General features: G+C 40.4%; 1 protein-coding gene across 32 annotated transcripts; it reads left to right on the top strand.

The window, feature by feature from the left end:
* The first annotated feature begins 796 nt into the window (after positions 1-796).
* Positions 797-12,761, top strand: LOC110527781 (RNA-binding protein 5). 32 transcript variants are annotated; one of them, XM_036983262.2, is made up of 25 exons: positions 797-1,283; positions 1,534-1,567; positions 5,102-5,273; positions 5,392-5,547; positions 5,722-5,791; positions 6,226-6,299; positions 7,150-7,233; positions 7,552-7,612; positions 8,100-8,162; positions 8,267-8,427; positions 8,648-8,745; positions 8,902-8,989; positions 9,082-9,153; positions 9,253-9,316; positions 9,422-9,504; positions 9,621-9,741; positions 9,901-9,992; positions 10,118-10,297; positions 10,490-10,630; positions 10,916-10,993; positions 11,115-11,309; positions 11,462-11,536; positions 11,654-11,757; positions 11,985-12,114; positions 12,458-12,761. In XM_036983262.2, exons 2-25 carry the CDS (start codon positions 1,551-1,553, stop codon positions 12,581-12,583), a joined length of 2,505 nt encoding a protein of 834 aa, XP_036839157.2. In that variant the 5' UTR covers positions 797-1,283; positions 1,534-1,550; the 3' UTR covers positions 12,584-12,761. The 32 variants fall into 32 exon arrangements, with proteins under 32 accessions (XP_036839157.2, XP_036839161.2, XP_090096938.1 ...); XM_036983266.2 differs by having other exon boundaries at positions 10,919-10,993; XM_090240812.1 differs by having other exon boundaries at positions 9,088-9,153.
* The last annotated feature ends 9,924 nt before the right edge of the window (positions 12,762-22,685 follow it).

Genomic DNA, 22,685 nt, shown 5'->3' on the forward strand with positions numbered 1-22,685 from the left:
CCAGTGGGACTTGCGACGGGTATGCAGAGATGACCAGTTTACAGAGGAGTATGGAGTGCAGTGATGTGTCCTAAAAGGAGCATTGGTGGCACATCTGATGGTCGAATGGTAAAGAACATCTAGCCACTAGAGAGCACCCTTACCTGCCGATCTATAAAGTACATCTGCGTAATCTAGCATGGGTAGGATGGTCATCTGAATCAGGGTTAGTTTTGGCAGCTGGGGTGAAAGAGGAGCGATTACGATAGAGGAAACCAAGTCTATATTTATGGATGGCAGCCTGTTCAGAATGTCGCTCAACAGTTGAGGGATACTGATACATTGATTGTAAATGACGTGGATTTTGTGGTGTTTATTACGCTGCTCAAACAAACAAGAAGTTGTAGAGGGGACATAATTGTAGGTGCGGCTGAAAGGTTGTTGGGTCTGCAGGAATTAACAGCTGAAGCATTGCAGAGAAAACTGAATGACGATGTTTCCCCCACATAAAAAAACATCCCCCTGTCAGTGTATCTTTTTATTTATTTGTTCAACTTTGTTTGATATTATTTACTACCCATACAGTAGGTGGCTTATTGCACGTAAAATGTGTTTGAACGTCATTAAACTATAGAAGAAGAGAACATTGTCAAAGTTTTTTATTTATTTTTATAACCCAAGATAAACCACAACCTGTCATTTACAATGGGCGCAAATGAATCATACTCGGCAAAACAATCAAGGAGGCGGGCAGAGCCATGCACGACCTAGCGACATCTTATTGGCGCGATCTAGCATATATTTGCATTTGCCATTAGGGAACGCCTATTTTGAAGTGAACTCAACTTGCCCTTGCACTCCTAAACGACGCCATTTTTTTTACAACTTTGGCAAAGGGTAAAGTCTACAAAACTTTGTCCACTGTTCATAACATATTTTACTTTTGGAAAGAGAAACTCTATTGAGCTCAAATGTGTCATCGATGAGAAAATGTGCAGAATGTTGGACAAAATCCATCTCGATCTATCTTCTCCCACTGGGCTTCCTCGTGGGCTTCCTCGCCTTCCTTCCTTGTGAGTGGAAATACCAACCGGATGCTTCAGATTTATACATCCTGTGAAACATCTGGCTCATTGTTCTGTGATTTTGTTTACCACGTACCCGCCGCTAAGCATCTTGGGAAGAAGAAGGTGCTGAAGACCAACAACCATTTTTCATGTGAAATGTGCAAGTACTTGAATTGTTTGAAAAACCTATCTAGCAAACAGATTATCATCGGGAATCTCCTACATTTTTTAAAAATTGTGAGTTAATATGCTTCTGTACAGTTGTGTTACTGTTTGTTCTTGAGCTAACTAGATGGTTCGTTTTAAATCGTAACGTTAGGTCATTAGCTAGCTAGCTAACGTTAGCCATAACGTAACTTTAGCAATGATAGAGTACTGTCTTATGAGTCACCATATAGCTTCTGCTTCTAGCAGACATGCCAAATAGCTAGTTAAGTTCGCTGACGTGAAAGTAATAAAAATGTTCTCTTCCCCCAATCTTTGATAGTCGTGACAACCATTGAAATGGGAGCTGATAAGCGGTGAGTAACAAATTGACATAACAATATAACGTTAGTGAACTGCACTGAGTTCGGAACACAATCGTTACATTATAGGAAAAATCCACCCAAAACCACGCATTCCTATTTACAGTGTTACATAACACTGAATATATATAAATATATAAAAAAAAATATATATATATATATATATATATATATATATATATATCAGACTCTATTAAAAAAATATAAATATACTCTATTAAAAAAAAAATATATATATATATATATATATATATTTAAAATATATATATATATATTTTTTAAAATGTGTATATATATATATATATATATATTTTAAATATATATATATATATACATTTAAAAAAATATATATATATATATTTTTTTTTAAATATATATATATATTTATATATATATATATATTTTTTTTTTATATATATTTTAAAAAAAAATATATATATATATATATATTTTTTTTATATATATTTAAAAAAATATATATATATATATATTTTAAAAAATATATATATATATTTTAAATAATATATATATATATTTTAAAAAATATATATATTTAAAAAATATATATATATATTTAAAAAAAAATATATATATATATGTGTGTATATATATGTGTATATATATATATATTATTTAAAAAAAAATATATATATATATATATATATATTTTAAAAAATATATATATATATTTTAAAAAAAATATATATATATATATTTAAAAAAAAATATATATATATATATTTAAAAAATATATATATATATTTTTTTTAAATATATATATAAAAAATATATATATATATTTTAAATATATATATATATTTAAAATATATATATATATATATATATATTTTAAATATATATATATATTTTAAATATATATATATATATATATTTTAAATATATATATATATATATATATATATATATATATTTAAAATATATATATATATATATATATATATTTAAAAAAAAATATATATATATTTAAAAAAAAATATATATATATATATATATATATATATAAAAAAAAATATATATATATATATATATATATATTTTTTTTCATTTCTAATAAGGTTGGTAACAACATGTGTTTGAGAGCTTTGGGCCATTAATTGAAAGGTCGCTGGTTCGAATCCCTGGGCTAACTAGGTGAAACGTCTGTACGCTTTTGAACCTTAACAAGGCCACACTCCATCTTTAACCCCCCTCCTCCACATTTACTGGATTGGTTGAGCAGTGCAGAGGAGAATCTACCCTGACAGTTTTTTTTCTTTTCTTTTTCCTCGTCAAGACCAATATGTAGGGGGATCTAGGTTCAGGTTTTCCTTTGACGCCTACTTTGTTTGGTTAGTGTAAAAAAGCGTTTTGTAAGGGTCTGTACCTTCTGGCAAGTAGCTCGCTAACTGGCTATAACATTTATAAAACAATGTATTGCTTACATTACCATTCCACCTTTACTAGCACTACAGAGTAAACAAGTCTCCCTCCTTAAAAACGCAATGAAAGACATCTGGTGTGTGTATGTGTATCTTTCCCGTTCAACATGAATTGATACATATCTAGATAGCCACATGGGCTCCGATACACGATGTTTTTGTTTAAAAGGATTCAGTGCGATTGTTTGATTAGAGAAATTAATCTATGCAATTTGGTGCGATATGATTTGTGCCCCAACATTTGTTGCATAAACACATTCATTTTCCATTCTAAATTAAAATCTGATGCTGATGGAGTTCATGAGTTGGGCCTCTGAGCTGTATCTGTCTGAGCTGACTTCTGTGCATGTGTGTAAATGATTTGTCTTATCAGTGGTGTAAAATAATTCAGTAAAAATACTTTAAAGTACTACTTAAGCTGTTTTTTGGGGGTATCTGTACTATACTATTTATATTTGACTACTTTTACATTCCTAAAGAAAATAATTAACTTTTTACTCCGTACATTTCCCTGACACCCAAAAGTACTTGTTACACTTTGAATGCTTAGCAGGACAGGAAAATGCTCCTATTCACGCACTTGTCGAGAACATCCTTGGTATCTCTAATGCCTTTATACTGCCGGACTCTAAACACACATGCTTCATTTGTAAATTAGTGTTGGAGTGTGCCCCAGGCTATCCGTAAAAATGGTGTCATCAATTATTTATACATTTACTTTTGATACTTAAGTATCTTTAAAACCAAATACTTTTAGACATTCAAGTAGTATTTTACTGGGTGACTTTCACTTGAGTATTTTTTTAAAATTATTAAGCCATCTTTTACCCAAATATGACAACTGGGTTGTTTTTCCACCACTGACATCTATGGTGTATGTAGGCACCTGAGCTGAGCGATAAGATAAACTGGGCATCTACCCCACCCTCCCCCCGCACACACAAACACACACACTTTTCATCTGAAATCACCATCACCCACTAATACATTTTTTTTCAGATTAAAAGTGTTAGTAATGTATCAATATTTCTTTAAACAATAGCTATAACATCGCCAATGAATATGTAGCACAACTTTGGATTTCACTCCGGTCTCATAATTGAATTGTTTCGACCGTTTGGAAGTTTTGCGTGTAGCAAAAGTGATTTCAGTCCTCTTTATGAAATGATCAACTTTACCCTATCTAAAAAGACCATATATACTGATTGTTTAAAGCAAAAGTATTGCTCATGGTGGTCCTCCAATAATCGGTATCAGTGTTGAAAAATCATAATCGGTCGATATCTAATCTAACATTGTGCAAGCAGCCATTTGACAAACATTTGAATGCAAGAATAGGCCTATCTCCCCTTGGCTAGTGCGCACAGCGCGCAGTTTGACTAGGCTACTGATATAGCCTGGGATTGTTCGGCATCCAAAATGACTTGTAGATCAACGATTGTCAACATAATGACATGCTCAGTTCGACACTGAAGATGAGGTGTTTTCGGAAGGTAGAAAGTAAGGCATTTTTGGAGAATTAAAAAAATGCTAGTGAGCTGGCGATTCGTAACATTTTAATAGATTTTCTGACCGATGCCTGCTACATTTGGATCTGTTTTGGGTCCTGCGGACTGATGCACTAATTTCTTAATCATTTGAACCGGGGACCAATGCATATTGTTGACTCTTTACATCCCTAGCATCTGGCAAAAGTAAATTCATCCATAAATACGAATGAATTTGATGTAATGGTCAAGCCCATTCAAAACACCAGGGACATGAACACTGAAGTATGATGTAGGAATGTGTGACTTGCACAGGATATAAACTGGTTAGGGCGTTAGGCAGAGTTTCAGTGGCATTCACAGTATAAGGAAGCAGAGTGGCTTGCAAGATAACACAGACTAAATCCCACACAACAATGCAATAGTAGATTTGTTTCTGCTTGAAAAAAAACATAATTTTAAGGGTTATGTTAAAATTGTTAATCATAGTACTTGGAGGTTATCTTGAGCCATATAATTACATTGGAAACCATTTCGTTATTCCTTGAGTGTGTCAAAATTAGATCTGCGTTTTGACTGTGTCTATGCCTGTGTACGCACAGGGTGAGTCGCACAGAGCGTAGCGGCAGATACGGCGGCAACAATCAGGGCCGGGGTGAGAGGCGAGAGCGAGGAGACCAGGAACGAGAGCACGTCACGCGACGCTGGGGTGAAGAGAGACGCATCGAACGCTACGATGGAGGGGAACACCGGGGGAACAGAGCCAGTCCAGAGGTATGTGCTCCGAGTCACTGGGCGTCTGACATGACTTGGCCAGGGAGTGCAGCCAAAACCAATCTTGTTGACGACTAGGAGAATACACTGATCCACGCTGTTTTATCCGCGCCAGCAGAGAGACAGGAAGCGGCGGAACAACGATGGAGCTGAAGAAGGCTACCAATCTGATGGAGACTACCCGGAGCAGGACTACAGGGGGGAGCCAGGGGAGGAGAAGGAGAGTAAAACCATCATGCTCCGGGGCCTGTCTCTTCACGTCACAGAGGGAGATGTAAGTTCCTCTCTCTCTCTGCTTTAGACCCACCACCGGGTCAGTAATGTGGTTTGTGCAAAGAAGAGTAGACTATACAGTGAAACTAAAGGAGACGTTAGCAACTATATAATATCAACTGAAGTGTGTTGCGGAACTGAGGGCGACGGATTTAAATGTTCTTGTGCCTTCCAGATCCGAGCTGCCCTGGACCAGCTGGAGGGACCCCAGCCAATAGATGTCCGGTTGATGAAGAAGAGGACAGGTGAGACCCAGGCGTTCCATGGAGTCCCTCCTTTCCCCCGCCATCTTTGACCACAGGGCCAATCTGCTTCAATTGGCTTCAGTTTTGCCATAGCAACATAAAAAATAAAAAAAATCTGAAATCGTTATGAATTAATGTCAAAAGCGAAGAAACAATCTTTTACGTTCTGTTAAGATGTGGAGCGAAAAGGTAAGTAAAGAGCATCAGCCAGTCAAGTGCTGTTTCAAATGAAATAATAAAATAATACATATAGGCACACAGAGGGTGCACGTTCCAGTGTCATCCTGCAGGATTTCTTGCTATGGCAAAACCCAAAATGAAGGGCCCACTGTTTGCCATATTGGGTCCTGAAGCAGTTTGTGACAGAGTTTGAATGTTGTGCCCATGGACTCTGACTAACACTCCTCCCGTCTATATTTGAATGCTGTCTCTAGGTATAAGCAGAGGTTTCGCCTTCGTGGAGTTTTATCACTTGCAAGATGCTACCCGATGGATGGAGACCAATCAGGTTGCTTCACAATCGCCAAGTCTAGTTTTTACCTTGGAGATCTGGGAGAGAAAAAAAAAGAGAACCAAATGGCAACCAAAGTGAACTGAATAAGAACCAAAAATGATTTGAAGGAAATGTAGATTTAAGTTGGAATTTAGTTGGAGAATACTATATTTTAATCTTAATATGGTATCCATAAAGACTGCATGGTTTTAGGGGTTTATGTAACCTTTCACTGATAATTCTTTAATCTCACCGCCCCTCCCCCCATATTTTCAGGGTGTAAGACTAAGGTTTTAAGACGTTCGACGTCAATAGAATTGAGCCATGTAGCCTAATTTAACGGAAATTTACCTTAAAACACTTTGAGATTATAGTACCTTGCAATCTGACTGGTAAGATAACTCAGGAATAAATTTTTCTGATAAAAGATAGTCATAGGCCATCGGGGAAAATAAGGAATTCTGGCTCCTAGCCTACTGTCCTCCAAATTTGAGCACTTACTTGTCAGTTGATGTTTTTTTTTCTTTTTAGTGATTGATTCATGCTGTACTTCTTAGCAAATTTAATTTGTCTGTTGGAAGCACATCCCTGGTTCTAGGGAAGCCGATCAAAGTATCTCTATCATGTTAGCATACACTCTGCTCCGGCTCAGTCTGGACACTCGGGTCCCAAACACCTTAAGATCCCTCTGTACACAAGCTCACATACACATCCTTCCGTCTGTCTTTGACACAAGCGCCAACCGGGGGTCCCTTTCCCCCTTCCCTCCTTGCCAACACTGCTTGTATTTTGGGTGCAGCTAGAGTGAGACCTGCACCAGCCAAGAAACCTTGAAATGACCAACATTTTGTCCCCCCTCTTACAGAAACTCCTGGTCATCCAAGGCAAGAGTGTGGCCATGCACTACAGCAACCCCCGGCACAAGTTTGAAGACTGGCTCTGCAACACTGTAAGTTTCTGCTGTGGCTTGACTCCATATCCCACCCTGCCTACACTGTTTCCCCCTTCCACTCCTATCTGAAATGCTGTAGTGACAATGTTAGGCAATCAATTGTTATCTTATAGTCCAGAATGAGCTCCTGCCAAATGACTTTGAGCACATTGTTAGGTGTAGGAATGCCTGATTGCATTAGTTGCCAGTGTGAGCGTTTGGCTCAGGTAAGCACCCGATGCTGCACTGCTTTTAGTTTGCTATTCATCTGAGGCAGCGGTGTCCTGGACCTACGTAGCTGTATTTTCAATAAAAAATGTGACCGGTTGCTTGCAGTGCGGCCTGTACAATTTCCGGAGGAGGCTGAAGTGCTTCAGGTGCGGAGCATCCAAAGCTGGTAAGTAGTTCCTGAATCAGGAAGCCACTGCTTGCACCCATCTGGATGGCCTGAGACAATGCCATGGGACTACGCACAGGTGCAGGCGCAGTAGAGAATACAGATACAGGGCTCTACAGTGCGACCATTCTACTCTCATGTGCCAAAATATTTTGATATGCGACCTGGAATTTAAAAAAATATATTTGTCATTGTGCTACTAAATTTCTTTGCGTGCGCCTACATTTTTAAACTTAGAGCACATGTGCTCCTTGTAAAAAATAAAAAAAATGTCCACGTAGAGCCCTGACTAATCATATTTCTTAGTATTGTGAACAAACCAGATTTAGCTGAAAACGTACGTGAGAATTGACAGGTGGAATAGCGAGGATGTCAAATCCCTGTGGAGCAGGAACATTTTCTAACTCATGTCCTGGCTTCTGTCGTGGGTACTGAGGGCGAGGCGACGCTAATGCACTCCTCTCATTCTTCCTGCTTTTCCCAACAGAGTGTGAAACCAACACCACTGGAGTCCGAGAGACCCAGCAGAGCGGAGACTACTACGGCGACAGTGAGTACCCCTCCGCCGTCATGAAAATAAGTCCTGTCAGATGACCTGAGGGGGGTCTGAGAGCCAATGGGATAATTTATACTGAATGTGTGTGTCCTCTCCAGCGATCATCCTTAGGAACATCGCCCCCCTTACCACTGTGGAGGCCATAATGACTGCCCTGGCCCCCTACGCCAACCTGTCAACCAGCAACATCCGTCTCATCAAGGACAAGCAGACGGGCCAGAACAGAGGCTTCACCTTCGTACAGCTTTCCTCCCCTCTGGTATGCCAGCCTTTCAGCAGAGCTCTTAACATTTAAAAAAAAAAAAAAATGTTTTTGAGTTTCTTTACAGAGCGACCTCTGTCTCTTCAGTGACGTTCCCTATTTTCGATTGTTAATGGTCAACAACATCCTTGGCTTGATTTAGTGGAGTCTGTATGAACTTTTCTCTGTAAGTGAAATGAGTGTGTTTAGTCTTAAGTGCTTTGTTTCTGCATCACAGGAGGCTTCTCAGCTCCTAACTATCTTACAAGGACTGCAGCCCCCTCTCAAGCTGGATGGGAAGACCATCGGTGTGGACTATGCCAAGAGTGCCAGGAAGTGAGTGTCCCGTCACAGCGTTGTCCGTGGTTAGGTTTAAGAGGTGTCAATGGTTAGGGTTATAGTGTTCTCAGCGTAATTCCAGTGGAGGATGTCCTCAAGAGGGCATAGGGATGGAGATGTCTCCCTAATCTCTACTCTCCTTGGTCTCTTCAGGGATCTCTTGCTCCCAGACTGTAACCGGATCAGTGCCTTCTCTGTGGCCAGCACAGCCATCGCTGCTGCCCAGTGGTCCTCCAGCCAGGTAAACGCACACAGACCCACATCTCCTCACAGTCACCGGTGACGTTTTGTTTTCCCGATGCACCTTCTAACCGTCAGTATGTTCCTTCCAAGCCACAGCAGGGTGCTGAAGGACAGCTGTCGGAGTACAGCTACCTAGAGGAGGGCTACGTTCCCTACACACAGGTACGATGATGGTTACCCCAGTCTGTAAATACCTGGGATGCATTGCAGACGCTGCCGCTTCAAATGTGTGTGACTAACTGTGCCCTGCTGTGTCGATAGGACTACCAGGCCTACTACCAGCAGGCAGCAGGAGACCTTTCCCAGGGGAACGGAATACTGGGAGGTGAGAGGCAACGTTTGCATTCTGTGTACATGCCTCTTTTTTTTTTTTAATAGCCTTCTGGTTTGAGGAGAACGCGTGTAATTAAGCCTGGGTGTCTTTTCACAGCGGCCCCAGCTGCTACAGGAGTGGTGATCTCACAGGTTGCACAGGTCTACCAACCCCGCCTTATCAGTCACACTGCCACACAGGTGAGTCTCTGTCTTTTAACCTATGGGGCTGGCAATACACACACCGTTGCCTTTACTGCACCACGGACAGTATGCTTGCCCTAAAGATTCCCCACAATGGCCAATTGTCTCTGCAGGCACTGCAATTGGCCCAGCAACTGGAAGCAAAACAGACCGGAGTTCACTCTGCAGCTGCAACCATTACAGCGCCGGTTTCCACAGCAACAGCGACACTCTCTGGACTGGCCACAGACACTGGTAGGAGCCTCCCTCTCCTGACTAACTGGCTCTGCAAGTTCCAGTGCAGAATTAAACATAAAAACTTAGTGGAATGCTTTCAGATATAAAATGATCTACTCTATTCAAGCCAGGTTTTTGATTGTTTGTAATCTTCCATGCTCTTGTCTTCATCCCCAGCTGTTCCCGACACCTCCACCTACCAGTATGACGAGTCCTCGGGCTACTACTTCGACCCTGAAACTGGCCTCTACTACGACCCAAATACCCATGTAAGTACCCACACACCGGTCAATGTTTTCTGTTGCCATTTTGAATGGTTCCACCATGCCTCATGGGTTGACTGAAAGGGGTATGTGGGTGTATGTGTTTTTGACAGTTATCTTCTCTCCTCCAGTACTACTATAATTCCCAAACACAGCAGTACCTGTACTGGGACAGCGAGAAGCAGACGTACGTCCCTGCCTCAGCCGCCGACCAAACTGAGCAGACGGCAAACGCAGCAGCAGCTAGCAAAGAGGCTAAGGAATCCAAGGAGAGGAAACAAGAGAAGCCCAAGAGCAAGACGGCTCAACAGGTACGCAGAGGAGACCGGGTTCGCTTCAGATGTCAAGGCGGTACATCTGTATATGAGAAAAGGGGGGGGGGGGTGGTGTTGCCTTCTCTACATTCTGTTGGTATCAGGACAATGTCATGAAACCCTTGTTGCTGTCAAGGGGTGTTGTATTGAAGTGTGTGTAGTTTGACTGAGTTGTCATGCTCTTTCCAGATTGCTAAGGACATGGAGCGCTGGGCGAAGAGTCTGAACAAGCAGAAGGAGAACTTCAAAAGCAGCTTCCAGCCCGTCAGCCAGGAGGAGAGGAAAGAGGCCGCGGCCGCCGACGCAGGCTTCACACTCTTCGAGAAGAAGGTAGCCATTTTAGGTCTATCCATGAAGGCTAGAATCCTATAGAGCAGGGTTTCCCAAACCCTTGGGACCCCAAGGGGTGCACGTTTTTGCCCTAGCATTGCACAGCTGATTCACGTAATCATCAAGCTGTGTAGTGATAGGGCAAAAATGTGCACCCCTTGGGGTCCCAAGGACTGAGTTCAGGGAAACGCTGCTTTAGAGGACTCATCCAGTGACACTTTTGACTTGATGGCGTCAAATTGACGAGGTGACTTGATGGCAGTGACTAGTGTTGTGACTTTGCAGCAGGCTGGAAGCTTGGAAATGCTCATGTCAGAAGCAGTGCAGCGCCCAGAGGAGCAGGCCCCAACCAACTCAGCCAAGGTAAGCTATTGATACAAATAGACTCAAATGGAAGCTCTGAAATGACAGATCATACATTTTTATCTTCCAGTCTTGTATGGTACCTACTTGGTTGGATGGTAAACTATCTGGTTGTGTCCAGGTTGGTCTGGTGGCAGCCTACAGTGGGGACAGTGACCCAGAGGAGGGGGGTGCAGCAGAGCCGGAGCGCGATGGTGGTGAGCAGGGCCAGGATCAGCTGACAGACTGGAAGAAGATGGCCTGCCTGCTGTGTAGGAGACAGTTCCCCAATAAGGACGGCCTGGTGCGCCACCAGCAGCTCTCTGACCTTCACAAGGTGCTGATCCCTGACGCCCAGGAAGAACCCCACTTTAGTCTACTCACTAAACTGTTATGAAAATGAACATCTATTATGTGAACCTTGGAGCTTGTTTTATGTCTGAATTCAGTGTGAAGGTGTCTTAATCTTTACTTGTCGTCTTTCCCCAGCAAAACCTGGAGGTCCACCGCAGATCTAAGCTGAGTGAGGCTGAGCTGGAAGAGCTGGAGAGGAAAGAGACCGAGGTGAGACTCGGACATAAAGACTGTTGGTCTAATGTTACTGATTGACTTTTGGTTAATAGAGACCCTGTTGTCAGGTTTGTTTCTACATGAATTTCCTATTTCACTCCCTGTGAACAGATGAAGTACAGAGACCGGGCTGCGGAGAGGAGAGAGAAATACGGCATCCCTGAACCCCCAGCACCCAAAAAGAAGAAATTCACAGCACAGCCAGCACCAGTCGTGTAAGCTGCTACTGTGCTATAATCATGCTTATACTTATTATCATTGTTACCCAATCATTTGTATATATTTTATTGTGTAAGAATTTTAAGATGGGCACATTCTTTCCCCACCCCCCTTTTTGCTGTAGCAATAGTATTTTGTCGGTATGTTATAAATGTACACTGATGTTCTGTGACGTGAGATTGTAACAATGATTGTGTTGTCATTTCCCACTTCTCCTCTGCAGTAACTATGAGCAACCCACCAAAGACGGTCTGAACAGTGACAACATTGGGAACAAGATGCTGCAGGCCATGGGATGGCAGGAAGGCAGAGGTCTGGGCCGCAACCAGCAGGGCATCACTGCACCTATTGAGGTGAATCTCATCCAGTTAAAATAATTGAATAGTGCTGCTTCAACCCAAAAGCAAAACCTGTGAAGATATCTTTCATATACAACAAAGTCTGTTAAATTTTCTCGTTTAAGTGCAGAACCACGTTGTAGTGGTAACACTCTCCTTCACATATGCACCGGAGACCAGGGTTACATTTTTGGGTACACTCTAACCACTTTCTCCCTCTTGCCTGTCTCCCCACATAATTATTTATATATATTTATATATTTCTATTTCTTTATGATATATAAAAACATTTTTTTTTTTAAATGTGCCAGTGTTGAACGGCTTTACTTATCTCAGACCTGCTGTCACCTCCCTACAGGCCCAGCTGAGGGCGAAGGGAGCTGGTCTGGGAACCAAAGGCAGCAGCTACGGCCTGTCTGCCTCAGACACTTACAAAGACGCTGTCCGCAAAGCCATGTTTGCCCGCTTCACTGAAATGGAGTGATTTGCCAAATATACCTGCCTCCCAAGAACAACAAGAATTTGAAGATGGGCACATTCTTTCCCCACCCCCCCTTTTTGCTGTGGCAATAGTATTTTGTCGGCATGTTATAAATGTACAGTTTGTATGGTATGCGTTCTCATTTTGTACAGAAATTAATTAAATGAGATTGATCAACCAATTCATGTGGACTTCATTGTGAATGCTGAGCATAATTCCATGATTTGTACAAAAGCTGTTCAATTGCAGACTTTGCTTTAGCTCGCCCTCATACCAAACTTGGGTGTCGGTCAGCAAAAAATAAATAACATTGAGAAACTCAGGCATTTGTTTATAGTTTGTGTGGGCTCTTCAGTCTACCATCATCTTGGGTCGACCATCTGAAGCAAGGCCCCTTCATTTGATTTCAACCTAAAATACATGTTTTGCAGATGCAGTCGACCCCTCTCCCTGAGTTTCCTCCCACAGGCATGGCCATTCTACCAGAATTAAGATGTAGAGTACTGCAGACTACCGGCTACCTCTTTGCCATTAGGACCTCCCTGGTGTCTCACTGTACGAGGTAAGCGACCCGGTGGAGCTAATTTACTATGTTTAGTATTGTTGAAAGGATGTGTTTCATTACAGCTCCCTTTTACTCTTCTGGATCTGACTAGATGTCTTTGCTTATATCAATTGCTGTCCAATGGACTGGCTAGTGTTGCGCTGTAGTTTGAGTCTGGTTCCAAAGACTCGAGGTCCCGTTCTTCACACAGCTGGAACAAGAGCACTGACAAGTGGTAGTCGTTTCGATCGAAGGCAACCGTGAATTAATTACGAACTGCTCTGTTGTAATCTTTCTTTTGACCGTCGGATTTGTCTTCTAAATATGAGAACCATATCTCCTTGTATGCAAAATAATCTAACCATTTTGGTGACGTTGTCTGACAACTGTCTTACAGTAGTTATCTATAGGGGTAGCGTTCCATAGCGGTCTCACGTTTTCTAATACAGTTTGCAGATTTGCTTAATGAAGTTGTCATTAGTTGAAGCACATAGAACTGGTTCAGTTACTGATAAACTAAAGCCAAGTCACAATGTCACAATGCACTATTAGAAACATGCAAGGAGCTGCTAAAACATTTTTGCAAGGAGCTGTATTTAAAAAATACCCCCCCCCCAAAAAAAAAAATGGTAGGCATGTAATACCATTGACAGCTGTTACAAATAACCATCCCATAATAAGGAAGTGGGAGCTTAAGGTTCAGGGTCCCCCACACAATCTCCTCCTCTTCAGCCTACTACTTTGGTGTGCAGGACCCACAAAAGCAAACAAACATAAATTTCCCCCCCAAATTACAAAAAGACGAGCAGGAATTACGTTAAAATGCATGCATACATACTAAAAACAACTAGATTTGTCATATGACTGGCGATCAGGAGCACCTTTCCTTGTATATGAAAACCATACCTCTTAACACGAGTTACTTGGTCCCACTTATCAGTAAAATCTTGAGACCTCTTACTTTCTTTTGCAATCAATCCTAGTGTATAATAGTGTTTGACAGTTATTTTGAAAGAATCCAGTACTGACACATTTGTTTTCTGAGTAAAAATTTAAAAAATCTAACCTTCCCCAGCAGAATCAAGAGATTGTATATCGTGTTGCATCTGTCCCTTCGTCACCCAATACAACCTTATGTAGAGATAATAAAATTGTGTAAAACAGGGAGTAAACCCATACAATACCAGAATGTGTAACATCCTCCACTTCCACATGATGACAATAGCACAAAGGGGATTCTTCGATAATCCATGTTTGCAACATCTTGTTAGTAGCCAGAAATGTGGACAATATCTTCAACTGAAACGTTTGGATAGTGGAGTCTGTTATATAAATCAAACCAAACTAAATCCCTTTGCAAGGGATGGGAGTATCAAACTGCTATAAGAGTGGAATCTGTTTGGGATGGCAGACGATTTATTTTCCAAAATGAAAATTGTACATGTCTATTGATTTTTCTCTAGTTAACCATCTGTGAGATTTAATGAGGTCTAAAAAAAAGAAGTATTTTATTTCCCATAACTTTTTCTTCCCTTCTGTTAGAATTTCTGTAAGTAACTGATTGTAATTATGATTTGTACATAAGTGTACAAAACATTAGGAACACCTGCTCTTTCCATGACAGACTAACCAGGTGAAAGCTATGATCCCTTATTGATGTCACTTTTAAAAACCTCTCAAATCAGTGTAGATGAAGGGGAAGAGATTGGTTAAAGAAGGATTTTTAATTGAGACATGGATTGTGTGTGCCATTCAGAGGGGGAATGGGCAAGACAAAAGATTGAAGTGACTTTGAATGGGGTGTGGTCGTCGGTGCCATGTGCACCGGTTTGAGTGTCGAAACTGCAACGCTGCTGGGTTTTTCACGCTCAACAGTTTCCTGTGTGTATCAAGAATGTCCATCACCCAAAGGACATCCAGCCAACTTGACACAACTGTAGGAAGCATTGGAGTCAACATGGGCCAGAATCCCTGTGGAATGCTTTTGACGCCTTGTAGTGTCTGTCCACGCCCTGACGAATTGAGTCTGTTCTGAGAGCAAAAGGGGGTGCAACTCTATATTAGGAAGGTGTTCCTAATGTTTTGTGCACTCTGTGTAGTATCCCCATACACTGTGCACAGTGTTTTAAATCAAATAAAATTCCCATTACTATCAATGATTTAAAAAACAAAAAAATAAGATCCCCTTTTCCAGAAACACTTATCAGTATATTTTAATTCAACCACATGATTAGGCTCTGAATTTCTGTAATTCTTTCTGGGGGATGCCTGTGGTTTTGGACAGGTCGTTCCAGGTGTGTTATTAGGGAGACAGATGGGGTGGGGGGCAAGATGGACAAAGCTTGAAAGAGGAGTTTACAGGTCATGCTGCACCTATCCCTCAGCAGACGGAGATTTTCTCTTATATCAAAGTAACCCAGTAAATAATCTGATCTGTCTCAAATCATTGGCTACCAATAATGCAGGTGGGATTTCAACTTTGGAGTGCACAAATGGTGATTGGTGATTTATTGAAAAGGACGAGACTGCACATCCGACTGTACTGGACCTTTCTTCTCGACAGCTAAATGTCCCAAAGCTTCTGTGCATGTGTGGGATTCTCTGCTTTACTCAGGCTCTGCTCTACTTGTAGAGAACCTCCCATGTGCATTTCCCACTGTCAATTGTGAATGATACTTTTTTTTTGTGAGGTTTACCAGTGAAATGTCCATCTGCATACCAACTATTTGATCTCAATCAGTTTCATGGGGATATGCTTGTAGATCTCCTTTAGTTATAGGCTCCAGAAATGCAAATTCTAAAATCGAATAAGAATTTCGTTTTTTTTTGTTTTTGTCTTAACGTTATATTTGGTTCTGTTATGTAGAGTACTATCATTATCTGATCCTGCAGATATTGATAAAGCTTTGATCTATTAAAAGGGCACCGTATGCCAGTGTAGCCTGTTCTCAACGAGTAGAGAATCTCCCACATATGCAGACGCTGCGGGACTTTTAGCTGCAGCCTGGTCTCATGGATTTACATTTACTATGTTACGTCTAGTCTGAGACACTAAAATTAGTGTGATAATTAGGACGGGAGGGTGCTGAGGGCCAAGCTGGCGGCAGGGCCCAGGTGGCAGCTGTTAGTGCTCTGTAGAGAGGTCTGGTGGTGGGGAGCAGCAGGGGGCGGGGTTGCCTCAGACTGGATCATCCTGCTTGGATTCTGCAGCCTCAGTATTTATACCTGTCGGGTAAAACCAGAGGAGATTAAGAACCAAGATCTCCTCTGGTCTTGACCACATGCAGCTCCCAGACAGTTACTGCATGAGGCTCACAGCCTGGGTAGGTCCAGAATCCTGGTGACTGAAGTTAAGTTGCTGCCCCTTGTCATTATCTCTTAATGTTTTCTTAAGTGTCTTTAATATCTGGATGTCTCATTTAGTTATTTCATTTGCGACAGTTTTGCATGTATTTGCAAGAAGCCATGGCTTACTCACCAATACAATTGTTTAATAATTGTAAATAGCCTGTCTATTGCATTATTCATTGTTGATCACTAACTACCAATAGATGTTTCTTAGGGCATATGACTGCCATGACTCTTTTTGTGTGAAGATTACCCAATTTGTACAACAGGGAATCAATGGTATTCCTTAACACTTTTTTGGGATTGGTGTCCCTTCCACGGGACTGTTGAGCTAACGTAGGCTAATGCGATTAGTATGAGGTTGTAAGTAACAAGAACATTTCCCAGGACATAGACATATATGATATTGGCAGAAAGCTTCAATTCTGCCTACCGGGTGGCGCAGTGCTCTAAAGGACTGCATCTCAGACTGTATCTCAGTGCTAGCTGTGCCACTCTGGGTTTGAGCCCAGGTTCTGTCGCAGCCGGCCGTGTCAGGGAGGTCCATGGGGCGACGCACAATTGGCCTAGTGTCATCCGGGTCAGGGAGGGTTTGGCCGGGAGGGATATCCTTGTCTCATCGCGCACTAGCGACCCCTGGGGTTGGCCTGGCGCAGTGCACGCTGACCAGGTTACGCTAGGTGTACGGTGTTTCCTCCGACACATTGGTGCGGCTGGCTTCCGGGTTGGATGCGCGCTGTGTTAAGCAGTGCGGCTTGGTTGGGTTGTGTTTCGGAGGACGCATGACTCTCGCCCTTCGTCTCTCCCGAGTCCGTACAGGAGTTGTAGTGATGAGACAAGACAGTAATTACTAACAATTGGATACCACGAAAAAGGGGGTAAAAAGAGCTTAAATTCCTGTTAATCTAACTGCACGGTCCAATTTACAGTAGCTATTACAGTGAAAGAATCCATGCTATTGTTTGAGTGTGTAGTTTTTCACAAAGTTAATAATGAACAAATTTAGCATATTTGGGCAGTCTCGCTACAAAATTTTACAGAAATACAATGGTTCATTCGATCAGTCTAAAACTTTGCACATACACTGCTGCCATCTAGTGGCCAAAATCTAAATTACACCTGGGCTGGAACAATACATTATGGCCTTTCTCTTGCATTTCAATGATGATGGTACCAAAAAAAAAATATATATATATTTTTGTATTATCTTTTACCAGATCTATTGTTATATTCTCCTACATTCCTTACACATTTCCACAAACCTCAGTGTTTCCTTTCAAATGGTAACAAGAATATGCATATCCTTGCTTAAGGGCCTGAGTTACAGGCAGTTAGATTTGGGTATGTCATTTTACAAGAAAATTGAAAAGGGGCGAATCCCACTCTAATTTGTATAGTTATTGCCCATTTTAAGGAGGAGTGCAGTGCCAGACAATCATTGTGATTTTGGTGTGTCATCGTGACCGTCACGGTTGGTCTTTTCACAGGTCATCCGGAGTGTGTGTATGTCGTGAAGACAAACAGTGAGCGAGAGAATTCAATAAGCTACTGACGGTTCTCTATATCAGTCAATGATGGCGTAGAGAAAGACTCTCAGACAAACACACAAGTAACTTAGCCTTTTTCTTTCTCTATAATACCTCAATTGTTTTCTTTCTCCATCCCTATTCCAATAGTTACATCAGCAGTTCAGTGAAGGGGATCAAGGCTGCTTGTTTGATCTCACTGCTTGTTTGAGTCACTGTTGTTTTTGGCATCACTGTGAATTTGAGAGAGCTTTCAGATAATACGTGATAGGGCATTTTGATAAGGCATTTACTATTCACATAGGGCCCGATTCAGACTTAGAAAATGTACGCCTTTCCTACGCATTTCTCAAAAGTTGGTATTCAGACTTAGCTTATCCAGGTGTGTAACATGCTTTGCAGGCGTGGTTCCCTTGTGTACTCTATATTTTAATTAAACTGCTGAAAACCCTCCCACTTGCTGGCCAACTGATTTTATCAGACTCACTAGAATACATAGAGAACTGTTTCAGAGTATAGGGATCAATGAAAGCAAGACATGCATATTGGTCTCTGTTTCAGCACCAAAGGGGTAGATTTAAAAAATAATGTATTATTATTTAGGCCCATTTTGGGGTTAGGAAATATGTTTGAATCATTACCGAAACAGGTTTGGTGAGCTTTTACACACAAAATATATTGATGAATCCAAAATGTATGTTTGATTCATCCTGAAAGTTGTCGTAGTCCAATTCAATCCATGAAATATTGAGGGTGGAAAAAAGGTGGCGTATAACCCAGGTATTTCAGCAGTGCATTGTACACTACACTATAATTCCAAATGGTAGCACATAGTGACTCTTTCCCACTTAATCCTATTGAATCACACTGGCTGATGGAGAATGATGTGGCTTTTATAGCCACATCCATATATGATTTGGATTTACCTTCCAACATAAATTGATGTCAAATTGATATATTTATGAGATAAAAATATAGAAATGTACAGTTTTCAGCAGTTATCAAACTATATATGAACTACAATTTTGGTTCAGTAGTTACTAGTTTTGAGCAGTTTGATTAAGTGTTAGTTAAGTGTATTGTTAACACATTGCAATTAAAAGTAGTGCATATTGCATTTTGAAAAAGACACCTAGATGAAATATGTATCTAAATTGAAAGAGTGATTTGGTGCACTGAACAAGTGGCCTAAACAACATCAATCAATTCCGTGAACTCAGACTTTGAGGTTATCGACAGGGGCGGCTCTAGTCTTTTGGGGGCCCTTAGCGAGATTTGGTAAGGAGACCCCTCCCCATCTACATTTTACATTTGAGTAATTTAGCAGACACTCGTATCTAGAGTGACATACAGGAGAAATTAGGGTTTTGTGCCTTGCTCAGGACACATTGACCGATTATTCATTGGAGGTCAGGGCTCTTGGGTTCGTGCTGTGTGTTCCCAGTTGTTTTTTGATCATGATAGCTGGCTCGATCAATTCCACCCCTTGACATGGCATGACTGTTACTGAAAGACATCTACTATTATTTTTATTTTTTAAATGTATTTTTATTAACCCTTCCCTTTGGATGACACATCTTTTTTATTTTTTTACATCTTTTCTGCTACATATACATAAAGATGAGAACCTTTCCTATGATTATTATTGATTGACTATGGCATTGCCCAACACTGCTATTTGTAAGGTTAATTTTAAGTGTGTTGTGAATCCTTTTTACAATTCCTGATCTTGTGACCAGAAACAAGTTGCAATACCAGAATAAATTATCTATTGATTCTGTCTCTTCGCAGCAAAATCTATAGAGCTGAGATTGTTGTATGCGCCATACATATAGCGTTCTGTTGGTGGCAAGAATTTTATATAATTTAAATAAAAAAATTCTAAGTGCTGAATCAAGTGTAGTTTTTTTTGTACCAGTTCATTAACCATGTGACATGGAATTGGTATATCAAATCTCTTCCCATTTATTTTACAGCCTGTATGACGCAGCAGTCAACATTTTTGTCCTCAAATGAAACTGGTATATTTTTCTATTTATGCCAGTTCCTTTCAGCCAATTTGTCTTAATATATGACAAGCAAACAAGTTCCCTCCCTTTTCCACGTGCCTCCTTTTTTGTGTGCTAATGCTGCAATCAGTTGGTTGTACATTTGGATTGAGCAGATATTCCCATATACTGTATTTTCGATAGCTGCATATGTGACATAACTCCTGTTTCTATTCATAATATCATTAATAAATACAATTTTCAACAAAAAAAATCCATGAATGTTTTTTTATTTTTATTAATCAGTATATTTGGGGCGGCAGGGTAGCCTAGTGGTTAGAGCGTTGGACTAGTAACTGGAAGGTTGCAAGTTCAAACCCCTGAGCTGACAAGGTACAAATCTGTCGTTCTGCCCCTGAACAGGCAGTTAACCCACTGTTCCTAGGCCGTCATTGAAAATAAGAATTTGTTCTTAACTGACTTGCCTAGTAAAATAAAGGTAAAATAAAATAAATAAATAAATAAAATAAATATTTGAGTTTAAACCAATTTTTTTTTTATATTTGTTCAGTCTTTCTGGAGGATAAAACTGAAATTGTAACCAGCTTTGTATGGCTTGTTTAAGGAAGGATGATACTTGTAACAATTTCATTTTGATAATCTGTAATGAAGGCAAAAAGGACGTTTTCTTTTTAAACAACGGATGAGCCTTTCTTAATAATCTACTGGAGAACCATTTTGGGTTTAAGTATAACTTATGTATGAGTGAAGCTTTTAGTGAGAGGTTTAAAGCTTTAATATTTAATCATTTTAGCCCCCCAAACTCATATTCATTATATAAATGGGCACGTTTAATTTTGTCTGGTTTAGCATTCCAAATATAATTTATGTTTTTCTCAAATGATTTTAAAAAACGAGTCGTCTGGAGTAGGCAGCACCATTAGTAAGTAAACTGTGATAGGACCAAAGAGTTAATCAATGTGATTTTTTCCCCCCTCCAAAAATAGACAGGTGAGGCGGGTTGCAGGAGAGTGGTTGCAGAATCTTATCTATTTTGCTAACTTTCTATTGAAATTGATTGTGTTAAATTAATTTATATATTTTGAGATGTGAATACCAAGTATGTCTACTTCACCATCCGCTCATTTTATTGGTAAACTACAAGGTAGTGTAAACCCTTTTTATTTTTAACAATCCAATATGTAATATGGTACACTTGTCATAATTAGGTTTTAATCCAGAGGCTAGAAAAGTGATCAAGATCTCAATAAGACTGTAGGGATCCCGATTGCGGACTTAAGAAAAAACGAGTCGTAGACATACGTTGACACTGTTTATCCCCTGGATTTCTAACCCCTTGATGTTCTTGTTGGATCTCATTTTAAGAATCTATTCTTACTATTAAGAATAAGTTTAGACCCCACTGAGTTTGTCGTCCCCCCCCCCCCCCCCACACACACACACACATTTATGCCTAGAATTGGCCCTGGTTATCAACATTGGTACCATCAGACAATAGCCACTTTTAACATGTCACCCCCATTTCTCATTTACACCTACCACCCAGACTCCAGGTTACAGCTATAAGTCTAGACACACAACCCCTGTTTACAAAGGGTCTAGAGACCCTTACAAATGTTGTCTACTAATATTTGACATGTGTTCATTGCCTAGTTAAATAAAGGTACAAAAAAATAAGAAGCCAGTTCCTCTGTGTTTTTTCATTGTTCCTCTCTAATCAGGGACTGATTTAGACTTGGGACAACAGGTGGGTGTATATAAGGATCGGGTAGAACAAAAAAACAGCAGGCTCTGGACCTCACAGGGTAAGAGCTGAATACCCTTGCTCGAGATGGAACACCTGCTTCTGATGATTCACATGGTATTAAAGGATGTTGTGTGAATCCAGATCATCTGGGATCCACAGAGACAACATTGTCGGCTTTGAGAAACAGTTATTAAATACATGAAGGGTGGTCTGAGACAATACCTAGTCTGTTGGCATTCTAAATTCTCTTGACTTTCTTTTGTGTATGCAATTTTGAAATGGACAGTAATGTTAGTTGCCTTTTATACAAGTTGCAGAAGATGTTGTGTACAATACAATTTGCCAGGAAGCAGGACAGTGTGCACTTATGAAGTAAGAGTTTGATGGGGAGTTAACGTTTTCATTTTTGAATTTAAATGTAACTTGTTTTTAAACCCACTGAGCTGCGCATGTGCCTTTTCATTCTTCCTATTGCATGACATGTAAACATTTTATGATTGCACATGCTTTATCTTTTAGTGATCTGAGTATCTTGAGGCCTTTATTGTCTGAAGCCAACATTATTCTACAGTGCCATACGTGAATATGTTAAAGCAGGGCTCTCCAACCCGGTTCCTGGAGTGCTACTGTCCTGTAGGTTTTCACTCTAACCCTAATCTAGAACACCTGATTCTAATAATTAGTTGGTTGCTTACATGGAACCCAAACCGGCTGGGTGCGTGCGCTATTGTGCATACATGTATTTTGTCCCCCTACACCAAACGTGATCATGACACGCAGGTTAAAATATGAAAACAAACACTGAACCAATGACATTAATTTGGGGACAGGTCGAAAAGCATTAAACATGTATGGCAATTTAGCTAGTTAGCTTGCACTTGCTAGCTAATTTGTCCTATTTAGCTAGTTTGCTGTTGCTAGCTAATTTGTC

Source organism: Oncorhynchus mykiss, chromosome 7 (assembly GCF_057628025.1).
Source record: "Oncorhynchus mykiss isolate SJ-2025 chromosome 7, ASM5762802v1, whole genome shotgun sequence".
Taxonomy (NCBI): domain Eukaryota; kingdom Metazoa; phylum Chordata; class Actinopteri; order Salmoniformes; family Salmonidae; genus Oncorhynchus; species Oncorhynchus mykiss.